Genomic DNA, 26035 nt, shown 5'->3' on the forward strand with positions numbered 1-26035 from the left:
TCCTCATGGCATGACACAAGTGGAGGGTTCGGCCTTTCCTCTTTTGTTCTCTATTGCTCCTCTATTGTTCCCGTAAGCAAGGGGGAGGCCGATGACATCAGAGGGCACCATGAGACCAACTCCTTGAATGGCCTACTCCTTGAAGTTTGCTGTTATGTCAACAACAAAAAACTTTTACTCAAAACATACTTCTTTAATTAATATAAGTGTGTATACATTACTGTATTTATACATGGGATATTGTTTTTCAACAGGAAAGTAAAAAAAAATTGCTGGAGTGCATCTTTCAAGTATGAGGTTTCTCAAAATATATATATATTTTATGAATCAACAACATAAATAATATGATATAGTGTACGTAGTCAGAAACTGATTTCATTGGATTTGTTCACATGGCTTACCATGGTAGTCCACAATTATATAATGAACTGAACTGTTTTTTATGTTGAGCACGGCATCACGTTGTTCATGGCTCCAATCAGGCCTTTATGGTAGAGTGGCCAAACGGAAGCCACTCCTCAGTAAAAGGCACATGGCAGCCTGCTTGGAGTTTGCCAAAAGGCACCTAAAGACTCTCACACCATGAGAAACAAGATTCTCTGGTCTGATGAAACCAAGATTGAACTCTTTGGCCTGAATACCAAGCGTCAGGTCTGGAGGAAACCTGGCAATATCCCTACGGTGAAGCATGGTGGTGGCAGCATCATGCTGTGGGGATGGATGTTTTTCAGCAGCAGGGTCTGGGAGATTAGTCAGGATCGAGTCAAAGTACAGAGAGATCCTTGATGAAAACCTGCTCCAGAGCGCTCAGGACCTCAGACTGGGGCGAAGGTTTACCTTCCAACAGCACAACATCCCTAAGCACACAGCCAAGACAACGCAGGAGTGCCTTCGGGACAAGTCTCTGAATGTCCTTGAGTTGCCCAGCCAGAGCCCGTACTTAAACCCGATCGCACATCTTTGGAGAGACCTGAAAATTGCTGTGCAGCAACGCTCCCTATCCAACCTGACAGAGCTTGAGAGGATTTGCAGGGAAGGAAAAAAAGTAATGGGGTCTGAATACTTTCCGAATGCACTGTATCCTGGAGACAGGCCTGATCTGGAATAAGTCAATGTCATAATGACCCACTCACTCTACGGGGCATGTTAGCAGCACAGCCATTCAGAGAGGGTTATGAGAGGACATGAAAGCTACAGTATGTTGAATAGAGAGTCTCTATGGTGCATGGGTGAGCCGTGCTTCCAGGAAGCTGGCCCTCTTTAGAGTGTGTTATCCTCACCACTGGGCCCCGCGATACACTGGGCTCTGACAGGCAGTCATGTAGTCCGGCTCCTACAGCACCCTGTATGGAGCACCACTGTAATTCACCAATAGGCATACAGTACACAGAACCAGGTCCTCTTACCCACTGGGTGGGTATTCATACTGTCTGGAACCCATTGAAAGTCATCACATGACTGTGTGATATGAATGCATTATGAATGGGTGTTGGGATGAGTGTTCTCATTATTTGTGAATTATCTCCTAGCTGTTTTGATGTTGTAGCTATATGATTGAAATGTGCTATCCTCCTTCTTAAGGCTCCACTCCTTTTTTTTCAATTTTCGCCTAAAATGACGTACCCAAATCTAACTGCGTGTAACTCAGGACCTGAAGAAAGGATATGCATATTCTTTATACCATTTGAAAGGAAACACTTTGAAGCTTGTGGAAATGTGAAATGAATGTAGGCGAATATAACACATTAGATCTGGTAAAAGATAATACAAAGAAAAAAACATGCATATCTGTTCAATTTGTTGTATGATGACTGCCCAAATGTGCCTAATTGGTTTATTAATACATTTTCAAGTTCATAGTTGTGCACTCTCCTCAAACAATAACATGGTATTATTTCACTGTAATAGCCTTCCCTGTAGCTCAGTTGGTAGAGCATGGTGTTTGCAACGCCAGGGTTGTGGGTTCGATTCCCACGGGGGGCCAGCACAGAAAAATAAAAAATGTATGAAATGAAATGTATGCATTCACTACTGTAAGTCGCTCTGGATAAGAGCATCTGCTAAATGACTAAAATGTAAAAAAAAAAATGTAAATGTATAGCTACTGTAAATTGGACAGTGCAGTTAGATTAACAAGAATCTAAGCTTTCTGCCCATATCAGACATGTCTATGTCCTGGGAAATGTTCATGTTACTTACAACCTCATGCTAATCACATTAGCCTACGTTAGCTTAACCGTCCCGTAGGGAGGGACACCGATCCTGTAGAGGTTAAGGCTTAAACATCCATCTTTAACCTGTCTCTTCCCCTTCATCTACACTGACTGAAGTGGATTTAACAACTGACATTAATAAGGGATCGTAGCTTTCACCTGGATTCACCTGGTCAGTCTATGTCAGAAAGAGCAGGTGTTCATAATGTTTTGTACACTCAGTGTATAATTTAGTGTGGAAATAGCTTATTTATGCCAACAGGATCTTTGTGTTTGCCTGTGCATCTGTACTGAGATCAGTTACACAATGCATAAAGAAATAAGCCCCCTGTGAAGAAGAACTTCCTGTTTTGGTGTCAAGGCCAAAATGAGCAGCATCAGTCTGCCTGCCTCAGATACACAGTGTGAATGGCGATGTAGAGCAGTTAGTATGGTAGTTACATGAGCAGTTCTGTTCCATCCACCAGATGGCCGTATCTAAACACAGACTGGCTCTGTACACTGTCAGATAGCTCAGCTGTCACAGAGGCACTACACTATCCACCATCAACCGCAATAAGAAGAGGGACACAGTCATAATATATTTAATAAAGTCTTCAATTGGGTCTACTGTCTGTGACTGTCTGTGACCCACTTGCTGACATTAAGGACCAACCTCAGAGGAAGTGTTCAACTATGAGCCTCATCTAAGCATCATCTGGTGTCCATCCCTCTTTCTCTCACTCCCCCCTTTTCTTTCGTCAAAATGTATTCTGCTCGGAGGTTAATTATCTTCCCTCTTTTTTGCTTTCTCTCTTTACTCCTCCTGTTTTTCTCATCTTGATAACAAAGCTGTGTTGAAGAAACCAGAAGCCTCTAAAGGGCATCAAATGTAATTATGAGGAGAATGGGGCAAACTCACAACTCACTTTGCTTTTAATACATAGCGGGGTCAACTATTACCTGTAAAATATAAGGAAGCCATGCTTGGCTGTCCTCATTTGGCCTCTTGAAAAAATATCTGTTTATAGTCATGGGTGTTCACTAACAATTATCTTCTAATCTATGAGTATCCTATACAAAAACAGTTAGTGACTAAAATGTTTTGTGATTGAGAGCTCTGCATACCCTTTTGGGACTAACAAATCTATTTACCTTCTACCGCCTGGTAAGCTTTCTTATCATCTGTGTTTCCCTTGGAAGCAGGCTGGTAAAAGTGGCATCAGTGGTATTTACTGGAGTTCCACATTAAAGCCACTCATGCCAGATTCCCTCCAGCTGGACCCAGTTAGGCTGTCCTATGCCAAATGTTTTTCAGTGCTTTTTGAAACTAGTGAAATATGTTCACTATGCAATGGAAACATTAAACAGATCTGCTGTGAACAGGATGTCAATGCAAACTCCTTTGAGAGGCTTAACTAAGAGGAATGAGGTATATGCCTATAAAGTATATACAGTATAGTGATGTATGACTATGACCTTATACAAACGATATACTGTATTCTCTGACGGGATGTGTACAGCGCTGTGTTTTCCTTGCTCAGACTAGATGGACTCTACAGATGAGGCTGTTTCCTCGGGCTACTGTCTATAGACTATGTACATAGAGACCTGGGCCAAGTTACATCTGGAACCTTTAGAAGATCCCATAGCATCCACACACCTCGCTGGGTTAATAATTAGGTCACGAAACCTGAACGCTGAATGCTTTGAGCAATTCAGGTAGGGTTCAGGGAGAGAGGTGTGAGGGAGGAGGGGAGAGGAGGAGGAGGGGGTAGATGAGTGAGGGAACAAGCATGGTCACAAACAAAGCAAGTTTCATGAGGGAGGAGGTCTAGTGATCAGCTCCCGCGTTTGCTTGAGCGCTCTCTCCTCCTCTTCTTCTGGCTCCTCTCTCTCTCTCTCCCTCTCTCCCTGGGTTGGGGTGAACAGCAGGTGGCGCAGGCAGTGAGTGCAGCCTCAGCTGGACATGGGGATTAGAAATCGGTGACACTCCACTGACTTCTGCACTGGAGCTTCACACTGGATGGACAACAAGCCCACCACGGAAAAGTAAGTGGTTTTCTCTGCTCTCCATCCCTGTGTGATATTGTAGCTGTTTTATAACTATTACAGAGTTGAAGAAAATAAATAGTCTCAGATATTAGAAGGAGAAGGTGCAAACTTGAATTGGATGGGAGGTTTCAATAGATCAGGACCAGAGATGAATGGGGTTTTTCCTCTGCTCATTGTTAGATTTCATTTCACTTCAATGGTGTTACAAATTAGACAGTTCAAGTTGTTATTTTCAGATTTAAGATTGTGTAAAAAATGGGGACATTCAAGAGTCCATTCTAGAAAAGAAAATGAACGTGTAGCCTGGTGCGGATAAGCTGCCTGTTGCGTTTGGGGTTGATGGACCATTTGTACCTTCATGCCCAGTGAACAGAAAGTGATTTGTGATGTATCATTTGTTATCCGCTCTTCATTTTTTCACACTAACCTACATGTCTGAACTGGTAGATTGACATCCTGTTTCCCTAGAGAGACAGGGAGCTGTCAAGTCTCATGTCTCACTAGCACCATGCATCTCTTCTTCTGTCCACAACAACATAACCCCTCCTTAGTTTCTAGCGATAGATGCCCAGCTTGATTGCAATAGGGCCATTGCGGGAGCTTTTTGCCTGGTGCTTAAGCTTTTTAGCTGGCTTATAAATGGGGTGTTATGACAAAAGCTGTATAATAACGCAAAATGGGGTCACCAGACAGTGCAGATGGAGGATAAACAAATTACATATCAAGCCAATTAATACAGATAGAATGCCTCACATCATTCTGCCTCAGGCTATAAAAGTCTTCCTGGTAACAGGAGTTTTCATGTATGACTGTACTAAACGACATAAAGGGTCAAATAAAATGTACCAGTATGTTTATCTTTGAATTATACAACTGCCTTTATAAGGGAATTATATTAATCTTAGCTTTCCTAACGTGGGTCCTGTTGATTCCTGATCAGCCATCCATCTTGGTCCATATCAAAATAAAGTCCCCATGTCTAATCTAAGTGGGCTGGCATGTCTTTCTACACTTATCTGCCTCCTAGGACTGCCAGTGCCATTTCATTGGCAATATGTTCCAAAACCATCACAGCAGTTTGAGGCTGCATTGTGGAAACGTTAGATGATGTATTGCTCTAAGTGTCAAATCCTTCATTCTGCTGGAAGTCAAAACAGACAGTCAACGTTTGTTTGCCAAAGGATAATGGTAATATACTGCATGGTTGGGTTAGCAAGGCTTCCTGGATGTTTCTCAGATGGCTCAGAGGCTATTCTCCCTGTGAGATGAGATCCCTATATCTCATTTATCCAGTTTTTTTTTATTTCCTGTGCATACATGCTTCATGGCTAAGGTATGGCTGTGAAAGCCAGCACTCAGGGGAGAGGAGGCAGCATTAATATTGCAGAGGTTTTCCTTTTTGTAAATGAAAAGACTGAGGGTCTGAGTGTGAACGCATGCTAAAGGTCAAGGTTCCCTCTGCACTGACGGAAAACAGGCAACGGGAAGTGTCATGATATTATTTACACTGTAAAGGGGTTGCTGTGAATTGAACAGTAAGTTACAGGCAGCAAAGAATCATGTAAGTTACTGTATTTCATATTGCACACACCACATACTGGTTAAATTGGTACAGCATTCTTACTAATAGGTGGAACAAATATTACAAGGCAGGCGTCAAAATATTTTAATGAGCCAGAAACAACAATACCATGCACCTAGAAGTGGTTAAAAGGTTTTGGCGCTCCAAAAAAATACAGTACAGGGATGGATTACAGTACCATTCGAAATACAGCAATTCTTTCCCCTCCTACATCATTTTCTCACAATGCACCATAATTTACAATATGCTGCAGTAAAAAGTTTCATGGTATTTTCCTGTTGATAATATCCCCAAATTACCATATAACTTAGTTTTCCTTTACAGTGTAGCTTAGACTATTGTTTAGCTAAGACCAACGTGGAGAAATTAAAATTGGGATAATGTGCAAAACAGTCAGGGTTAGATTAATGTTGTATTTTTGTTAGTAAAGGCTGGTGCACGATATCTAAGGAAGTCTCAAGGTTTTGCTTGCCTGAGGTAGAGTATCTCATGACAAGCTGTAGACCACACTATCTACCTAGAGATTTTCATCTGTATTTTTCGTAGCTGTCTACATACCACCAAAGACTGAGGCTGGCACTAAGACCGCACTCAATGAGCTGTATTCTGCCATAAGCAAACAGGAAAACGCTCACCCAGAGGTGGCTCTCCTAGTGACCGGGGACTTAATGCAGGAAACTTAAATCGGTCCTACCAAATTTCTATCAGCATCTTAAATGTGCAACCAGAGGGATAAAAACTCTGGACCATCTTTACTCCACACACAGAGACTCATACAAAGCTCTCCCTCGCCCTCCATTTGGCAAATCTGACCATAATTCTATCCTCCTGATTCCTGCTTACAAGCTAAAATTAAAGCAGGAAGCACCAGTGACTCGATCAATAAAAAAGTGGTCAGATGAGGCATATGCCAAGCTGCAGGACTGTTTTGCTAGCACAGACTGGAATATGTTCTGGGATTCCTCCGATGGCATTGATGAGTACACCACATCAGTCATTGGCTTCATCAATAAGTGCATCGATGACGTTGTCCCCACAGTGACCATACGTACATACTAGAGGTCGACCGATTAATCGGAATGGCCGATTTAATTACGGCCGATTTCATGTTTTTACAACAATAGGTAATCGGTATTTTTGGACACCGATTTGCCGATTTTATTTAAAAAATAATAATAATTTTATACCTTTTATTTAACTAGGCAAGTCAGATTAAAAACACATTCTTATTTTCAATGACGGCCTAGGAACTGGGGTTAACTGCCTTGTTCAGGGGCAGAACAACAGATTTTTACCTTGTCACCTCAGGGATTCGTTTTTGCAACCTTCCAGTTACTAGTCCAACGCTCTAACCACCTGCCTTACATTGCACTCCACAAGGAGCCTGCGTGGCAGGCTGACTACCTGTTACGTGAGGGCAGCAAGAAGCCAAGGTAAGTTGCTAGCTAGCATTAAACTTATCTTATAAAAAACTATCAATCTTAACATAATCAGTAGTTAAACTAGTAATATCATCAACCATGTGTAGTTATCTAACGTGTCCTGCGTTGCATATAATCGATGCGGTGCCTGTTAATTTCTCATCGAATCACAGCCTATTTCGACAAACGGGTGATGATTTAACAAGCGCATTTGCGAAAAAAGCACTGTCGTTGCACCAATGTACCTAATCATAAACATCAATGCCTTTCTTTAAAATCAATACACAAGTATATATTTTTAAACCTGCATATTTAGTTAATATTGCCTGCTAACATGAATTTCTTATAACTAGGGATGTGACGTTGTGTTACTTCTCTTGCGTTCCGTGCAAGCAGTCAGGGTATATACTTCAGTTTGGGCCGCCTGGCTCATTGCGAACTGTGTGAAGTTCATTTATTCCTAACAAAGGCCGTAATTAATTTGCCAGAATTGTACATAATTATGACATAACATTGAAGGTTTTGCAATGTAACAGGAATATTTAGACTTAGGGTTGCCACCCGTTAGATAAAATACGGAACGGTTCCGTATTTCACTGAAATAATAAACGTTTCGTTTTTGAAATGATCGTTTCCGGATTCGACCATATTAATGACCAAAGGCTCGTATTTCTGTGTGCTATTATGTTATAATTAAGTCTATGATTTGATATTTGATAGAGCAGTCTGACTGCTCTTCGCAATTCTTCAAGCATTGCGCAGTTTATGACTTCAACCCCCAAGATTAGGCTGGTGTAACTGATGTGAAATGGCTAGCTAGTTAGCGGGGTGTGCGCTAATAGCGTTTCAAACGTCACTCACTCTGAGACTTGGGAGTGGTTGTTTCCCTTGCTCTACATGGGTAACGCTGCTTCGAGGGTGGCTGTTGTCGATGTGTTTCTGGTTCGAGCCCAGGTAGGAGCGAGGAGAGGGACGGAAGCTATACTGTTACACTGGCAATACTAAAGTGCCTATAAGTCATCCAATAGTCAAAGGTATATGAAATACAAATCATATAGAGAGAAATAGTCCTATAATTCCTATAATAACTACAACCTGAAACTTCTTATCTGGGAATATTGAAGACTCATGTTAAAAGGAACCACCAGCTTTCATATGTTCTCATGTTCTGAGCAAGGAAATTAAACATATTGCACTTTTACTTTCTTCTCCAACACTTTGTTTTTGCATTATTTAAACCAAATTGAACATGTTTCATTATTTATTTGAGGCTAAATTGATAGTATTTATGTATTATATTAAGTTAAAATAAGTGTTCATTCAGTATTGTTGTAATTGTCATTATTACAAATAATAAATGAATACAAATCGGCCGATTTAAATTAGTATCGGCTTTTTGGCCCTCCAATAATCGGTATCGGCATTGAAAAAGCATAATCGGTCGACCTCTAGTACATACCCCAACCAGAAGCCATGGAATACAGGCAAAATCCGCACTGATCTAAAGGCTAGAGTTGTCACTTTCAAGGAGCGGGACTCTAACCCAGAAGCATCCCGCTATGCCCTCCGACCAGCCATCAAACAAGCAAAGCCTCAAAGCAGGACTAAGATCAAATCGTCCTACACCGGCTCTGAAGCTCGTCGGATGTGGCAGGGCTTACAAACCATTAAAGACTACAAAGGGAAGCACAGCCGAGAACTGCCCATTGACATGAGCCTACCAGACGAGCTAAACTGCTTCTATGCTCACTTCGAGGCAAATATCACTGAAACATGCATGAGAGCACCAGCTGTTCCGGAAGACTGTGTGATCACGCTCTCCGCAGCCGGTGTGGGTAAGACCTTTAAACAGGTCAACATTCACAAGGCCACAGGGCCAGACGGATTACCAGGACGTGTACTGCGTGCGTGCTCTGACCAACTGGCAAGTGTCTTCACTGACATTTTCCACCTCTCCCTGTCCAAGTCTGTAATACCAACATGTTTTAAGCAGACCACCACAGTCCCTGTGCCCAAGAACACTAAGGTAGCCTGCCTAAATTACTACCCGTAGCACTCACGTCTGTAGCCATGAAATGCTTTGAAAGGCTGGTCATGGCTCACATCAACACCATTATCCCAGAAACCCTAGACCCACTCCAATTTGCATACCGCCCCAACAGATCCACAGATGATGCAATCTCTATTGCACTCCACACTGCCCTTTCCCACCTGAACAAATGGAACACCTATGTGAGAATGCTATTCATTGACTACAGCTCAGCGTTCAACACCATAGTGCCCTCAAAGCTCATCAATAAGCTAAGGACTCTGGGACTGAACACCTCCCTCTGCAACTGGATCCTGGACTTCCTGACAGGCTGCCAGGAAAACAACCTCTCCCTCAACTTGATCAAGACAAAAGAGATGATTGTGGACTACAGGAAAAAGAGGACTGAGCACGCCCCCATTCTCATCGACGGGGCTGTAGTGGAGCAGGTTGAGAGCTTCAAGTTCCTTGGTGTCCACATCACCAACAAACTAACATGGTCCAAGCACCTATTCCCCCTCAGGAGACAGAAAAGATTTGGCATGGGTCCTCAGATCCTCAAAAGGTTCTACAGCTGCACCATCGAGAGCATCCTGACTGGCTGCATCACTGCCTGGTATGGCAAATGCTCGTCCTCCGACCGCAAGGCACTACAGAGGGTAGTGCGTAAGGCCCAGTACATCACTGGGGCAAAGCTTCTTGCCATTCAGGACCTCTATACCAGGCGGTGTCAGAGGAAGGCCCTAAATATTGTCAAAGACTCCAGCCACCCTAGTCATAAACTGTTCTCTCTGCTACCGCACAGCAAGCGGTACCGGAGCACCAAGTCTAGGTCCAAGGCGCTTCTAAACAGCTTTTACCCCCAAGCCATAAGACTCCTGAACATCTAATTAAATGGCCACCAAGACTATTTTAATTTGTCCCCCCCCCTCCCCTTTACACCGCTGCTACTCTCTGTTGTTATTATCTATGCATAGTCACTTTAATAACTCTACCTACATGTACGTATTATCTCAATTACCTTAACTAACCGGTGCCCCCGCACATTGACTCTGTACCTGTACCCCCCCGTATATAGTCTCGCTATTGTTATTTTACTGCTGCTCTTTAATGACTTGTTCCTTTTATTTCTTATTCGATAATGTTTACTTTTTTTACATTTTAACTGCATTGTTGGTTAGGCGCTCGTAAGTAAGCATTTCACTGTAAGTTGTTGTATTCGGTGCATGTGACTAATAAAATTTGATTTTGATTTGAGATTGATCTAATAGCTTTGTGAGTCTAAATAAATTACGGTACATGATCTATTATCAATAATACAATTAAGCAAATGTAAAGTGAAGAGAGAACAGCGACTGGAACGAGCTGCAACAAACACTCAAACTGGACAGTTTTATCTCAATCTCTTCATTCAAAGACTCAATCATGGACACTCTTACTTACAGTTGTGGCTGCTTTGCGTGATGTATTGTTGTCTCTATTTTCGTGCCCTTTGTGCTGTTGTCTGTGACAATAATGTTTGTACCCTGTTTTGTGCTGCTTCTGTACCATGTTGTGCTGCTGCCATGTTTTGTTGCTACCATGTTGTTGTCATGTTGTGTTGTTACCATGCTGTTTTGTCATGTGTTGCTGCCTTGCTATGTTGTTGTCTTAGGTCTCTCTGTATGTAGTGTTGTGTTGTCTCTCTTGTCGTGATGTGTTTTGTCCTATATTTTTATTTAATTAATTTTAATTTTTAATCCCAGCCCCTGTCCCCGCAGGAGGCCTTTTGCCTTTTGGTAGGCCGTCATTGTAAATAAGAATTTGTTCTTAACTGACTTGCCTAGTTAAGTAAAGGTTAAGTGAATAAAACATTGATTGAACATTGATTTATGAAATGTCTTTACTGCGTCACTGTTTAGGAATATAAACATATCGTCTCACAGATTAATGATATTTGCTTATCAAGAGTATAACAAGGGCTGTCTCTTACGTGTATAGAAAGCATGTGCCCCGCTCTAGCCAAAACATCAGATTTAGAATGGTTTTGTTCAATGTTAATTAGCTCGAAATCTATTTTCCCACCATCCCACCAATTAATAAAAATTAAGTCTGTAGCAGGATGATAGACTGAGCTAGCATTGGCTGAAGATTTCAAAGCAGCTGGTTTTCAATGAATCTGTTTAAGCCTGAGAATGTGCATTTTAATGTCCTTTGGTAACCACCAACGAACTTCGTCTCATCTCGGAATTAGTAGAGACAAACTGTTGAGTTCAACCATCATATATGATTGATTGCTGTGTATACAGTTCGATACCAGTAAATCATTTTACCTGAGATGAAACCTCTGGTCCTTTGGAGTTTGATATGTGCTCAGTCACTAGACAGACAATCAGACATATGTCATTTGACCAAAGGCTGCTGAGCACCTAATCCTTCTTTCATGTAATGACTTTCTTCTTCTGTCTTCTCCACAGCTCAGGTGTCACAGCAATAGCGTCACAGGCTGAGGTTGGGTGAATAAACATGCACATGGACTGGATGAGACAAGCCAGCACTGGAATCAGAACGTGTGAAAAACAAACGGCTCAAAAAAAGAGAAAGAAGCAAAGTCCCTAAGTACATGTTGGTCCTTAGGTTGAACCACATGGATCATGTAAGCCCTTAAGTTGAACCACATGGATCATGTAAGCCCTTAGGTTGAACCACATGGATCATGTAAGCCCTTAGGTTGAACCACATGGATCATGTAAGCCCTTAGGTTGAACCACATGGATCATGTAAGCCCTTAGGTTGGACCACATGGATCATGTAAGCCCTTAGGTTGAACCACATGGATCATGTAAGCCCTTAGGTTGAACCACATGGATCATGTAAGCCCTTAGGTTGGACCACATGGATCATGTAAGCCCTTAGGTTGGACCACATGGATCATGTAAGCCCTTAGGTTGAACCACATGGATCATGTAAGCCCTAGCAGCCTCTGCCGATAAGAAAGGATGATATCAAAACATGGAGGTGCTGCTCTGTGTCTGTACCCTCTGTCATCTATTGCTAGGCAAACCTTGATATCAACATGGGGTCAGACAACCCTTAAACTATTTATATATTTATAAGAACTGACTTCTGTCAGCATGCAAATGGAGCATAGATGAGAGAACCATTTGAGACAGAGAATCGGGCATTGACACGATTGAAGTATGTAGGCTATATGACCTATGATTCAGGACCTTCAAAGCAAAGACACAGGCAGTATGGAAGTGCAGACCACCTCTCTGGTTCAGGTATATGTCAACGGTACGGAGCAACTAAACACCTCATACGACTACAACGTCACGGACGCGTCTGAGAACCCAGACACCTATCAGTTCTACACCATCGGCCTCTTCCTCTCCTGCCTCTACACCATCCTCCTCTTTCCCATCGGCTTCATTGGGAATATACTCATCCTTGTGGTCAACCTCAACCACAGGGAGAAGATGACCATCCCAGACCTCTACTTTGTCAACCTGGCGGTTGCAGACCTCATCCTGGTGGCAGACTCCCTCATCGAGGTCTTCAACCTCAATGAGAAGTACTATGAGTACGCTGTTCTGTGTACCTTCATGTCCTTATTCCTGCAGGTCAACATGTACAGCAGCATCTTTTTCCTGACATGGATGAGCTTTGACCGCTACGTGGCTCTGGCCAGCTCCATGAGCAGCAGTCCTCTGAGGACCATGCAGCACGCCAAGCTCAGCTGCAGCCTCATCTGGATGGCCTCCATCCTGGCTACGCTGCTCCCCTTCACCATCGTCCAGACCCAGCACCGCGGCGAGGTGCACTTCTGCTTCGCCAATGTCTTTGAGATCCAGTGGTTAGAGGTGACCATCGGCTTCCTGGTGCCCTTCTCCGTCATCGGCCTGTGCTACTCGCTGATTGTGCGTATCTTGATGCGAGCGCAGAAGCACCGGGGCCTGTGGCCTCGCAGACAGAAGGCCCTGAGGATGATCGGGGTGGTGGTGCTGGTGTTCTTCATCTGCTGGCTGCCTGAGAACATCTTCATCAGCATCCAGCTGCTGCATGGCACGGACGACCCGGCCCAGCGCAGCACCTTCAGCGGCCACCTGTGGCACGACTACCCGCTGACGGGCCACATCGTCAACCTGGCCGCCTTCTCCAACAGCTGCCTCAACCCCATCATCTACAGCTTCCTGGGGGAGACCTTCAGGGACAAGCTAAGACTCTTCATCAAGCAGAAGGCCAGCTGGTCCGTGCTCTACCGCTTCTGCCACCACACCCTAGATTTACACATACCTGTGAGGAGTGAGGTGTCGGAGGTGTGATGCTGCAGGATCAGCAACATCTTTGTATGAAAGGTTAGGATGTAACAGAAGTCCAGGGGGGAGGAAGAGCTATGTGCTGATGTGTCTACCCAGCAGGATCCTGGGAATTGTCTTCATGACACTCTCAAGGCTTCCAGAATTCAGCTTCTTATAAGTGGTAGAGATACCATGGAGGAAAACTGAAACTAACCATGAGGCAGCCATTTTGTCTCCTGTAAGCGTGGGTGGAGAACACACTGTGTATCTACATGTCATTAGATATAAATAATGAGATCAGGTTATCAAATACACATTTGGAAAATGGAGAAGGCAAATTGATGAAAATACCAGGTTTGGTGTTCTTTCAATGTCTTCTCTTCACTTATCAAAAGACAAAGTCATTATTCTAATGTAACAAAGCTATACCTGTCATGAAACCGCAACAATCTACTCAGAGAAATGGCAGTGATGGAACAAATTAAAACAGACACATCAAAGGGACCAGTGACTTGCTTCTCCTTGACCCCAGTGTGGTTATTGTAACACTGTATACTGCTCAGAACTGTTTGAGTAACCCATAAGACTGCTAGACAAACCTGTTGTCGGATCGGTTTTTATGTACTGACAATTCACTGGATTGTAAGTAGATGTCCCTTTCCTCGTTTGCCTGTGCAAGCAATTGTCCACTAACACCACTTTTATTTAAATAAATAAAATAAGCGTTTGTTTTTTAGGAAGCTGTTGAGAAGCTCTTTGCTGACTTAGTACTGACAACCTTAAGTGTATTACAAAAAGTGGAAGTGGAAGACATGATATGCCTTCCACAAATCTAAACAAATCATTTTTCTACATATGAAAACAAATTGTAGGTGGTGACCTGCTGCATGCGCCCGGACGTCAGAAAAAGCTTCTTTACCTTTAATTTTTTCCTATGTTTACAGAATTCATTTGAAATATTTTTAACAAAAATATTCTTCAAATCAGGGTAGATAGCAAAGGAAACATGAATGTTCATTTTCCTCAAGCATACAGAAACAGTTGTGTGCCAGTGCCCTCAGTATTTGGAGAACGCTAAATATATCTAGTCAAGACCGATACTCATTCTAAAGACGGATGTTATCCACAGTATTATGACCCTAGTTGTCAACTCCTGTTTGCCTGAGGCAGAAACAAGGAGGCAGGTGTTGCTCTGAGCGGAGGAGATGGGACTATATGTAAACACATTACTCAATGAAAACGACAGAGGCGCTGCGATCATCTCTTGTGTTTACTCTGTCTCCAACAGTTTCAGTCATTCTAAAACTACAGTGAGCAGGGACAGACTTATTTACCAAATACTATTTTGGGTAAGGGATGAGAGTAAGGATTAACGTCCTTTTAAACATCCTTTTCTGTCTTGCTAATCTGTCTGTGAAACAAGGCTGAATAAAGACCAGATTTTTAGTTCTTGTTACAGTGGAGAGCATGTACAGTAGGCTACTGTAAGGAGTCGCACCTGCTCCTGTTTTGCTAGAAAAAATCTCCTCAATTACAGGAAGCCGGCAAAAGAACTGCTCCCCTCAACTATTGTTCTCATTCACTATAAACACAAACATTCTGCGGAAATACACCAATCTTTGTAAGTTTATGCCATGACCCTGTTAACCCTTATTGAACTCTAAGACCATTGCCTCAGTCATTACTGTGTATGATATCCTTACTGTGCATTACGGTGCATTCTGAGAAAAGTATCCATTTCCCATGAATGTAAAAGGAACCAATAGAAAAACAAACAAATACAATGGATTCCAGTAATTGCAGTTCCCAGCAGTTAGGTTTTTGTGCTATTTGTTTGTGTTTGTGAATTGATCCTAGGTTACTCAAACTGTAACAATCCATTCTATCTCTAATTTGAATCTGGGGAAATGATGGATTAGTGCATGTGTCAGATATTGTTTGACTAATAGGCCTACTTACTGAAACCACAACAGAAGAGGCATGGTATGTTTTTATAGACATCATAAAATATCTTATAAAATCTGCCAACAAGCCTTTTATGTGCGCCTGAATTCCCACACGTGAACCATCCAAAACAAGCAAACTATTTTCAGTCAAGATATCAATAATAACATAGTCTGGGTGTTACTTCCATGGCATTTCCTTTCCACCAACATGTACACATCAATAACCTCGAGATTTGAGATGTCGATGTTTGGAACCAGTTCAGCTCATCATTGGAATGTGTGTTTGGTAGTAGAGTAGTGTGAGGGTTCGTAGAGAAATAACTTTGATTCGTAGTTTAGCAATAACAAAACACACGCACAGCGTGTAACTGCCATTGCTAGTCATAGGCAATTTGAGGCTATGTACTTCGGGATTATGCAACAGGCGGGCCACACAAACAGGATGGCAGTGGCTCATTTGGGTGCCACCACTTTGTAACATTTATGGCCTAACCCATGTGCGTTGTTGAAGAATACAATAGCACATTGATTTTATTTTAGAGTGCCTGGCTAAAAAAAGCCAGGGAATCAAAAGCTGGGTTCCTAGTTGGAAGTAGATAGACTATCATGATCAACTTGTTTCTTACCTTGTAATAAATACTAACAATACACACTATGAAAGGAGAAATAAGGAGTAGTAATTAACAAACTATTCCTAATAATTACAAGGCAACTAAATACTGGCTACTAAGCCACACAAGAGGAGTAGAAAACCCATTGGACAGTGCTATAAACTTGTTAATTGAGGCTCCAAATCATCTGACATAAATCCAGTTTACAGCCTCTGTGTATATCATTGTCAGCCAGAGCAAGTGCAATAAACAGTTAATGCATCAGGTTGAATCTAACATGGCTAAAAGTGACCTGTCTTTTTATTACTCTCATATTACTGTGAATTGCACCCTCTATCCTAAACAACATGTTGGAATTAATATTCTCAAAGCTACAAACAAAAAACTACTTCGGTATCATTCCAGAGAGCAAATAGGTTCCCATTGAAAAATGGTTTCAAGGATGATACAGGGCACGCCTGCATCTAGCATGTACTGTAGTCGTATCCTGTGGTTTAATTATTGTTTCTGTGGGTGTTGCTGAGACAACCTCCCTGTGGGTCTGTTACAGTAATGCCAGTGAGAGTTCAGTAAGTTACATTGTGTGTGAATGGGACAGTGTGCTGCTGGGCTGGATGGTTGTTAGGGCTCCATGGCCAGCCTGTGGCTGTGATAAGGCTGGGCTGTATTTGTGGACGGAGCTGCACAGCGGGAGATGGCGGCTTGGCGTAGTCTGGGAAAAGCATGAGCCCAAACCACAAACTGTTTTTCCAGCTGTGATGATCCAGGCAGCCTGGGAAATCAGCTCAGAGCATTGTTTGAATAATTGTTTGTAGGGGGTCTTTCGTGAAAATGTCAAACTTGTTGTGGTACATGATACAAAGATCTGTCCTTTTCACACAAAACACATCATATCCTTTCAGAGTACCTCATCTCTTTTGGGTGAAACAGCATGTTAAATTGCTTGTGCATGAGAACATACAGGAGATACTCTCTGTGTACACTTGTGAACCACATATAGCAGAATGTTAAAAAATACTAGAACAGGGCTGGGTATGTCTGCCTATACAATGTTTGTATGAGATTTAGAAATAAAATAAAGATCCCTGTGAGAATGACCTGAGGATGCGACTATCAAGGAAGGCGACAGAAGGGACCAAGACAGGAAGATAAGTGAGTGATTACGCAAGGATGACTGAAAAGTTCAATAATATACAGAAGCGGCGGCCAGACGGACGGAACCAAAAGCACCCCAGGTCACCCACCCCCTGGGGTGAGGCAGAGCAGGACCCGTCCGGCACACGTGTGGTGTACACAGACACACACACACAGGGAAATATAGACTGTGAGAAGAGTTTGACAGGGGACTGTGTGCGCAGCTGTCTGTTGAGTAGGGATCAGAGTTGGATGTGACTGACGTCATAGAAAGCAGAAATGGTGTGACTTTTTCCTTCGATTTATCTACCGCATTTTTTCTCTTTGAATGAGGTTTGCTTAGACCCTTGAGCATGCTTGGGCAGTATAACTTGACTTTTAAAGATGACCAGAGTAATACACCCTGACATTCTATGGCAAATTGAAGAAAGGTGAAACCCATTCACCACAGCCAGTGTTGGGAAACTACTCCGAAAATATACTTTACCAAGGTACCAATTACTTCACACAAGAAGTTAAGCTACACTAAAGCAACCTTAAGAAAAATATATTTTACTTAACCAAAGTTACTTTGAAAACTTAAATTAGAAATTGAACTACATGGAGTTCACTACTCCCCAACACTGACCACTCCAAGGAGTGAGAGAAGGCTGCTGCCATGTCAAAGTAATTAAGACTGGATAGGGCTCATGCATAATTGTATGACAATGCACGCTGTAGCGCTTGGTAGATGAATAATGGATCTGACTCATAATTGCATTTGTAAATTAAAATTATTCACAGAAAAACGAGAGGTGAAAAAGAAAGATTGCATTCTGGGTAATAGAAAAGGCGAAGGATGATATTTGCACGTATGCTGAGACACACAAGCGTGCATTCAAGCAAATGATTGGCTGATTTTGAGACAAGTTCAATTTAGACAGCAAGCATACATAAAATGAAGAGGGCACGTGGTGACGAAGTTGATGTACTCTATCTGAAGCTGAGTGAAAGCTTAATGTGTTTTCATCATTCCTCCCCCTTGCCTAGCAGCACCCCTGCTCTACGTATAGATTTGACCTGCTACAACAACTGCACACACACCAATACGTGCAGACAGACAGACAGACAGACAGACAGACAGACAGACAGACAGACAGACAGACAGACAGACAGACAGACAGACAGACAGACAGACAGACAGACAGACGGGATATAGTAAATATGGTTATGGCTATGTCCGAGGTAGATCAGAAGAGTATGTACTGTATGCAGCCACTGATAAGTGAGAAGTGTTGAGCAGGGTGGATATGGGCTTCCTCTCCATCTTCAGTTCTATTTGTCTTTATCATGCAACGTGATGAATCGCTGGATAAAGCACAGTCAGATAATACTACTCTGCCCTCTAGTGGTATACTAACCAAGCATTATACTCTCTCTTTCTCTCACTCAAACATGCATGGCATGCATGCATGCATGCACACACACACACACACACACCGACATACACACACACACACACTACAATCAATAGAACATCCAGCGTCACTTTACTTGGACTAAGAAAATGCACTTTGACACTGTCAAGTAGAATTATGACCATCCTGTGTCACTTTACTTGGACTAAGAAAATACACTTTATGACACCATCAAGAAGCATTACGACCATCCTAATTATATAATCCAGCAGTGGTGAAAAAAGTACTCAATTGTCATACTTGAGTAAAATTAAAGATACCTTAATAAAAAATTACTGAAGTAAAAGTCCCCCAGTAAAATACTACTTGAGTAAAAGTCAACAAATAGTATAGTGGTGGAAAAAGTGCAACATTGTCATACTTGAGTAAAAGTACAAAGTAAAAGTAAATGCTATACTTCAAAATCCTCATATTTAGCAAACCAGACGGCACGATTTTCTCTTCTTTTTTTTCCGGACAGACAGGGGCACATTCCAACACTCAGACATAATTTACAAACGCAGTATTTGTGTTTAATGAGTCCGCCAGATCAGAGGCAGAAGGTATAACAAAGCATTATATTGATAGGTGCGTGAATTGAACCATAACTCTGTCCTGCTAAGCATTCAAAATTGAACGAGTGGTTTTGGGTGTCAGGGAAAATGTATGGAGTAAAAAGTAAATATTGTCTTTAGGAATGTAGTGGAGTAAAATTAAAAGTTGTCAAAAATATAAATAGTACAGATACCACAAAAAACAACTTAAGTAGTACTTTTTTGCCTAAGTACTTTACACCTCTGTAAGCCAGATAGGCCTATCACGTACATGCCCTTATGCCAATCATCAGTCAAAAAGAGGGTGTCTTGTCCTGCTCTTGAAATCTGCTTCTGCATTCATCCCAGTCATCTGAAACAGAGCATTAGGGTAGGTGCATGTCTGACTTCAATGAGTGCGCAATTACAAAAATAATTACATTTATTAGGTTTCCCTCTCCAAAATTACAATTGAACGTAGGCCCTACACATACAGTAAGTGAGCAAATATTACAGCAGATGGTGTTAACAACTATAGCATATCCTACCTGTGTTTAGTTTCAATCAAAGCACATAATGCCAAGTTGTGCGTGCTGTTGAGTTGTGGCCGCAAGAGAGAAAAACGAGACCATTCGCACAATCATCAGTGGCGTAGCGCCGTTTCGTGGGGCCCCCTGCAAGGGAAGAGAGAAAAATGTGCAGCTGTATAGGTATTCTCATGATGTTTTACCAGTGGCGATTCTAGCATGTATATCTTGGTGGTGCAAACTCAACTTTTTTGGGGTTGTTGCATGCCAGCAAAGCCACAACACAACACAACACAACACAATAGTAAACAATACATTAATTGCACTATAACAATAATGATAATTGCACTATTATGACAAACGGTGCCCACAAAATTTTAGGGCCTACATAAAGTTGTTCCAACAGCAGAACTTTCTTCTCAGCACCATGGAGTGAGCCCTTACCACTGCTATAACTGGCTATCAGCGGAGCCTTGTCTGGCAGCGAAACCGTTCATTCAGCCTCATTTACTGCCTTTTTAAAAAACATAGCTGATATGACTGACTTTCTTAAATAAATGTGGTTTCTACTGACAATTGAGATGTACAAACTATGGCATAAGGGAATGATGAGCGAATTATAGGCAAACCATCATTTTGATGAATACATTAATGTGCGAGCTAAGATGGACATAGGCAAGATAACTGATTCCAGTTATCCACTGATTCCTTCCAAACCACTCATTGTTGAATTTGCAATTTTCAAATTCTTGTGTAATGTTTATGTCCAATGCAATAGCCGATGAACAGCGATTCGTTTTATCTATAATTTATTTTCATATGACAAGGATTGAAAAGGATTTGCCAGTAGATTGTCGACGTGATTCATGATGATGACTGCTTGTCTAGCTTGCTAGCTAACATTTTGAAAGTATGTTTACACGATCAGTCCAATCAAAGCTACGGTAGATATAACATGATTTGACATCATTTTATCTGTGGCCACCGACCTTGAGCCTTCTTGGATGGGCACTTCTAATGTAACTCTATGGCAGCACCCAAGGGGGCTTGAACATTCTACCTCTCCCTGTAGATTTTGCAGTGACATAGTGTCCCCATGAGTGACAGAACACTGAGCCAATCCTGGCGCAACTAGAGAAGATGACCAACCCCTACGCACTGTATTTTCCGCTGGCTGCCCCTCAACCACAGAAAACACTGAGCTAGACTGAAACACCTGCATTTTGGAGCTGCCTTACTCAAGAAAGCAAAAAGGAGACCATGTTTGTATGCGGCTTTATTAACTCAATAAAATAAATGTTAAATTTTTTGCAAACTGATATGTGACACATATTAATGCCAAAATAACATGCAAAACAGGCAACAACAAAATATATATATGAGCAGTTACTGCCTTTTTGCTTGGTATGGCAGAGTACAAGTCAGAAGTTTGGACACATCTACTCATTCAAGCGTATTTCTTTATTTTTTACTATTTTCTACATTTTAGAATAATAGTGAAGACATCAAAACTATGAAATAACACACATGGAATCATGTAATAACCAAAAAAGTGTTAATAAACAAATCTAAATATATTTTATATTCTTCAAAGTAGCCATCATTTGCCTTGATGACAGCTTTGCAAACTCTTGGCATTCTCTCAACCAGCTTCACCTGGAATGCTTTTCCAACAGTCTTGAAGGAGTTCCCACACATGCTGAGCAGTTGTTGGCTGCTTTTCCTTCACTCTGCCTCCCACCATCTCAATTGGGTTGAGGTCGGGTGATTGTGGATGCCAGGTCATCTGATACAGCACTCCATCACTCTCCTTCTTGGTCAAATAGCCCTTACATAGCCTGGTGTAAAGAAACCCCCTTGAATTAGTATGTTTGTCCAAACTTTTGACTGGTACTGTATATATGTATTATTGGGGTTTTTTGCAAAAAAAATGACGGGTTGCCACTGTATTTTACACATTTTTCCATGAGGCCGAGAGAAAGTGTTGCTGTTTTAGAGCTAACCATGAGGCTGAGGCAATCATTCTAAAATATCATTCGAAATTAAGTTTTTTGTTGTTGTTGTCTTACAGTAAGTTTTACTATGCTATTATATTTGGTTCTGATATGTACAATACTGTGATTTGTGATCTTGCAGACATTGATTCAGCAATGATCTCACTTAATTAAACAAGCACCCTTCCTCAGAGTAGCCTGTTCTCTAGGAGTAGAGTAGAGACGGCGCGTAAAGTAGAAGCATCGGGCCTTTAGCTGTCAGGAAGAAGGGTCGAGTAAAAGTCGAATCCACAGTAGGGTGACAATATGTTCCGGATTGTGCGGGACAGTCCTGCATTTTGGTCCTTTGTCCCGCAACCAAACAATCATGTCCCGCATTTTATCAAACAAATTCTAACACCACTAATTTACAAAAATATATGATTTATTACGTATTTTAGTTAGGCATTCAAATGTCTCTTTTCAGCAGAGAGGAAGAGGCGAAGCAAGAGGTTTCAATCGCCAAAATATGTCAAAAATAAGGCCAACGCGTTTCTTTGTGCTTATTTCGACCTAAGCTTTTCGCCTGCCTTCCCGCCTTTGGGACAATGACTCCCATTGTTAGGAAGCATACATGGGCATCTCGTCATTATATACTGATCTCTGTTTGCAGTCCCGTTTCTCTTTAGACAAGATATGCATCATATAGATGTGGTACTGATGATGATAAACACTTCTCCAATCCTTGTTGAGATCTGATATTCTGCGCAGCGCAAGGTGATAGGGCCAATGTCATACCGTCAATCAATCACTTTTGTAAAATCCTTTCGGTCTAAATTCCAGCTAAACTTGATGGGAACGTTTTAAAAATCATGCTTCTGACAAAAAGCTACAAAAGTAAATAAATAGCCGTATTTGAAAATATATGTAAGGTTATTAAGCTGAAAATATAGAATGTGATTTTATCAAATTTGTGAGGCTCTCCATGCTCATCAGTTGTTCGTCTAACATATCTGCTGCTACATCACTCAATCCGGTTGTCAAAGTCTCCCTTACTAACTGTTTTACATTCCCTGAGACCAACCAGAAATGTTTCCTTGGCCAAGTATTCCCAGATTTTCACAAAACAGACACACATTTGCTTTCTCATTTCTGCGTGATCGAATTTTGCGTGAAGCAAAGGAGTAGGCTGTAGGCGCGCTTCAATTAGCTTGTTTGGTGCAGTGGGAGTGTGTTTTTTGTGTGTGCTTGTGTGTGGGGGGTGCGTGTGTGAAGTGAGACTTCCTAACATGAATGCCATTGGTGGTCCCACCTATGAAAAAAAAATGTTTTAAAGCTCAGGTTACCTCGTTCAAATTACAGGTCAGGTGTATTCAGGATTCTCTTAAAGTTGAATACAAACTAAAAACTTGACGACTTGGTTTGAAGTTACTGTGAGATTATTTCTGCATGGAATTTAGAGTATGCTTTTGCATAGGTTTTTTGTTAGAAAATGTTACTAATAATGGTCTAACCATAGGATGGATTGCAGTCTCTCCTTATCCATAAGTGTAAATACCAACATGTAAATAATAATAGGAGTGTAAAAAGTCCTGCCTAGAGGTAGCTCTCCAAGGGGTTTGGCCAACCCTGACCTATCTTTCCCAAATACTGGGGTTTGAATATGTTCATGTGACATTTGACATTCTACAAAGTATCCCACATTTGAGAAAAATCGAATGAAAATCAATCTTCAGGTGGTTGAGGCTGATTTACAAAACCTTGCCATCATCCTATTCTACATAGGCAAGATATTTTGCAATTATGCCCACCGTTTCTGCCTAGTAGCTTGTGCACAATACTAAAATGAGAAATCAGGATACTTGAGGCAGGGGCATTTCAATATCGCCTATTCTCATTTTTAGACTACAGTGAGCTCCAAAAGTATTGGGACTGTGACACTTTCTTGTTGTTGTTTCGTCTCTGTACTCAAGTACACAATAACTATGAAGTTAAAGTCCAGACTGGCAGCTTTAATTTGAGGGTATTTTCATCCATGTCGGGTGAACCGTTTAGAAATGACAGCACTTTTTGTACATAGTCCCCCATTGATTAAATCAAGCTTGTGACTCTACAAACTTGTTGGATGTATTTGCTGTTTGTTTTGGTAATTACAGATTATTTTATTCCCAATATAAATATATGGTAAATAACTGATTGTGTCATATTGGGGTCACTTTTAAATAAGAATAGAATATGTTTCTAAACACTTCTGCATTAATGTGGATGCTACTACCATGATTACGGATAGTCCTGAATGAATCGTGAATAATGATGAGTGAGAAAGTTACAGACTCACAAATATCCTAACGGTGAGAAGTTAGCATGTCCTGAGGGTATGATATTTCTTTGTTTTTATTTTTTATTTTACCTATATTTAACTGTGTTTGTAACTTTCTCACTCATCATTATTCACGATTCATTCAGGACTATCCGACTATCTGTAAAACGTGTCACTGTGCCAATTCTTTTGGAGCTCACTCACAGTCCATAAATGCTTACCAAAATGCAAAGCCCTCGTTGACATTTATTTTGTTTCGTTTTTTTCAAAGACACAAGTTCGCATATCAGATTTCAAATAGCCTAATTAAACCAGCAAACTTACTTAGATGTGAAATAATAAAAGTATGGGGAATAACAATAGCATTTTTGCTGTGATAAGGTTGATCATGGGACTCCTTTTTTTTTAAAGGAAAATCGCCGCGGTCATTTTAGGGTACCACACTTATCGTTGTTCAACCCCATCACCTCTGGGTGGCGCTGCGGTGTAGACTACATTTGAACCACGATCGACTGTAAAAAGCTGTTACAGATGCATGCAAATCACTCAACGTAGGCTATGACGAATTGTAGCCTTTTTGAGTAGCCTATAGTAAAACTCATAACAATATCACAAGCAGTAGAAGTAGATGTAACAAGTAGGATGGCTAGTAACCAAACAGATTCTGACTATAGCCTACACGACGTGATGGAATACTTTTTAACACACATCCATAATATTTTGTTCCTTGCTGACTCATACAGTGAATAGCCAAATAATTCGGGACTTCACTCTTCCTCTAAGGGAGCATTTCCTCTGTTACAATGACCGCTGGTGAAGAGATGCCTTGGTAGAGGAACATGCTGTGATTCATAAGGGAGTTATACTATAGACTTTAAAAACTCTGTAATAATGTTGCGCGTCGTAGTGGAATCAGCCAAAGGCATCCCCAAAAAGAAACTCGGAAACCCAGATCCCATAGCAGCGGTAGTGTTCAAAGGTGAGTTATTGTTTTGTTGCCTCTTGCTGTGGCATTTAGCCTACATTTTCTCTTTGGCTTCAATGCCTTGATTGTTGGCTATTCTTGAGAAGTTCAAAACATCTGGATCAAAGACGTTCTCCAAATGTAGGTTAATATAAATCAAAGATGAAGACATGTGGAGTTGCTTTCAGGTTGTAGCCTACTTTTTAGTTAGGCTACTTTATAGTTCTCTTTATTTTAAAGGCACATTATCCTTTCTGCCCTTTGCTGTCAATGTTGGGTTAGTCGACCAATTTTCTGTCTATCATTTATTCTTTGAACCAACAACTGCAATATTCCACAATAAGATGATATTCTGATGGATTTTGTAGTCCCCAAACATTTCACATGTTCAATAAACACAAACATGATGCTCTTTGTATTCAAAGTGGAGATACTGCATTATTAACTGTGAGCATGTAAGGGCACAAAACTACTATGAATTGCATTGAAGGTACAACAATGGTACTGTGCATTAGTTCTGAGCGTCCCGAACCTCCTTTTACCTGCTTTAAGGCAATGAGTCACATTAAATAATGTTGCCTATATTGTGTTACACAGAGGGAAAACACATTCCCTTATAAACGGTTGGAATCATCCATTCTCCCCCTGTCATGAAGAGCTCTGCAGCTGGGTCAATGTGCTTCATTTTTGTATGGATATTTTAGGACATGAGTCAGTCCAAGATGCACATTCAACTTTTATGGTTCAATATGTTGCCACTGTAAGTTGTCTCTCTATGTTAGCAGCCCCAGGGACGTTGTAGTTATTACTCATTTTAAAACTACCTGTATAAGTTAAAGGCCCAGTGCAGTTAAAAACATGATATACCTGTGTTTTATATATATTTCCATTATGAGGTTGGAAATTGAAATTGTGAAAATGACGATAATGCCCTTTTAATGTAAGAGCTGTTTGAAAAGAACGCCTAAAATGTCAGCCTGTTTTGGTGGGATAGAATTTTGGCCTACCTGGTGACATCACCAGGCAATAAAT

The 26035-nt window shown here is 41.3% G+C and overlaps 2 protein-coding genes across 3 annotated transcripts in view; both read left to right on the forward strand.

Annotated features, from left to right (window-relative positions):
* Positions 1-3996: 3996 nt before the first annotated feature.
* On the forward strand, positions 3997-14295 carry LOC106601100 (G-protein coupled estrogen receptor 1). 2 transcript variants are annotated; one of them, XM_014193024.2, is made up of 2 exons: positions 3997-4244; positions 11736-14295. In XM_014193024.2, the coding sequence occupies exon 2, from the start codon at positions 12477-12479 to the stop codon at positions 13581-13583; it is 1107 nt and encodes a 368-aa protein (XP_014048499.2). In that variant the 5' UTR covers positions 3997-4244; positions 11736-12476; the 3' UTR covers positions 13584-14295. The 2 variants fall into 2 exon arrangements, with proteins under 2 accessions (XP_014048499.2, XP_045571030.1); XM_045715074.1 differs by lacking the exon at positions 3997-4244 and having other exon boundaries at positions 11736-12174; positions 12206-14295.
* Positions 14296-24635: 10340 nt separating this feature from the next.
* LOC106601099 (myoferlin) overlaps positions 24636-26035 on the forward strand; it is a 67974-nt gene continuing 66574 nt past the window's right edge. The window contains exon 1 of the mRNA XM_014193023.2: positions 24636-25018. Coding sequence (XP_014048498.2) covers positions 24931-25018 — 88 coding nt within the window. The 5' untranslated portion in view covers positions 24636-24930. The remainder of the gene's footprint in view (positions 25019-26035) is intronic.

This window comes from Salmo salar, chromosome ssa03 (genome assembly GCF_905237065.1).
Source record: "Salmo salar chromosome ssa03, Ssal_v3.1, whole genome shotgun sequence".
NCBI lineage: Eukaryota > Metazoa > Chordata > Actinopteri > Salmoniformes > Salmonidae > Salmo > Salmo salar.

Excerpts from the sequence above, each read along its gene's own strand:
- LOC106601100 (XM_014193024.2), top strand. The coding sequence starts at position 12,477 with ATGATTCAGGACCTTCAAAGCAAAGACACAGGCAGTATGGAAGTGCAG.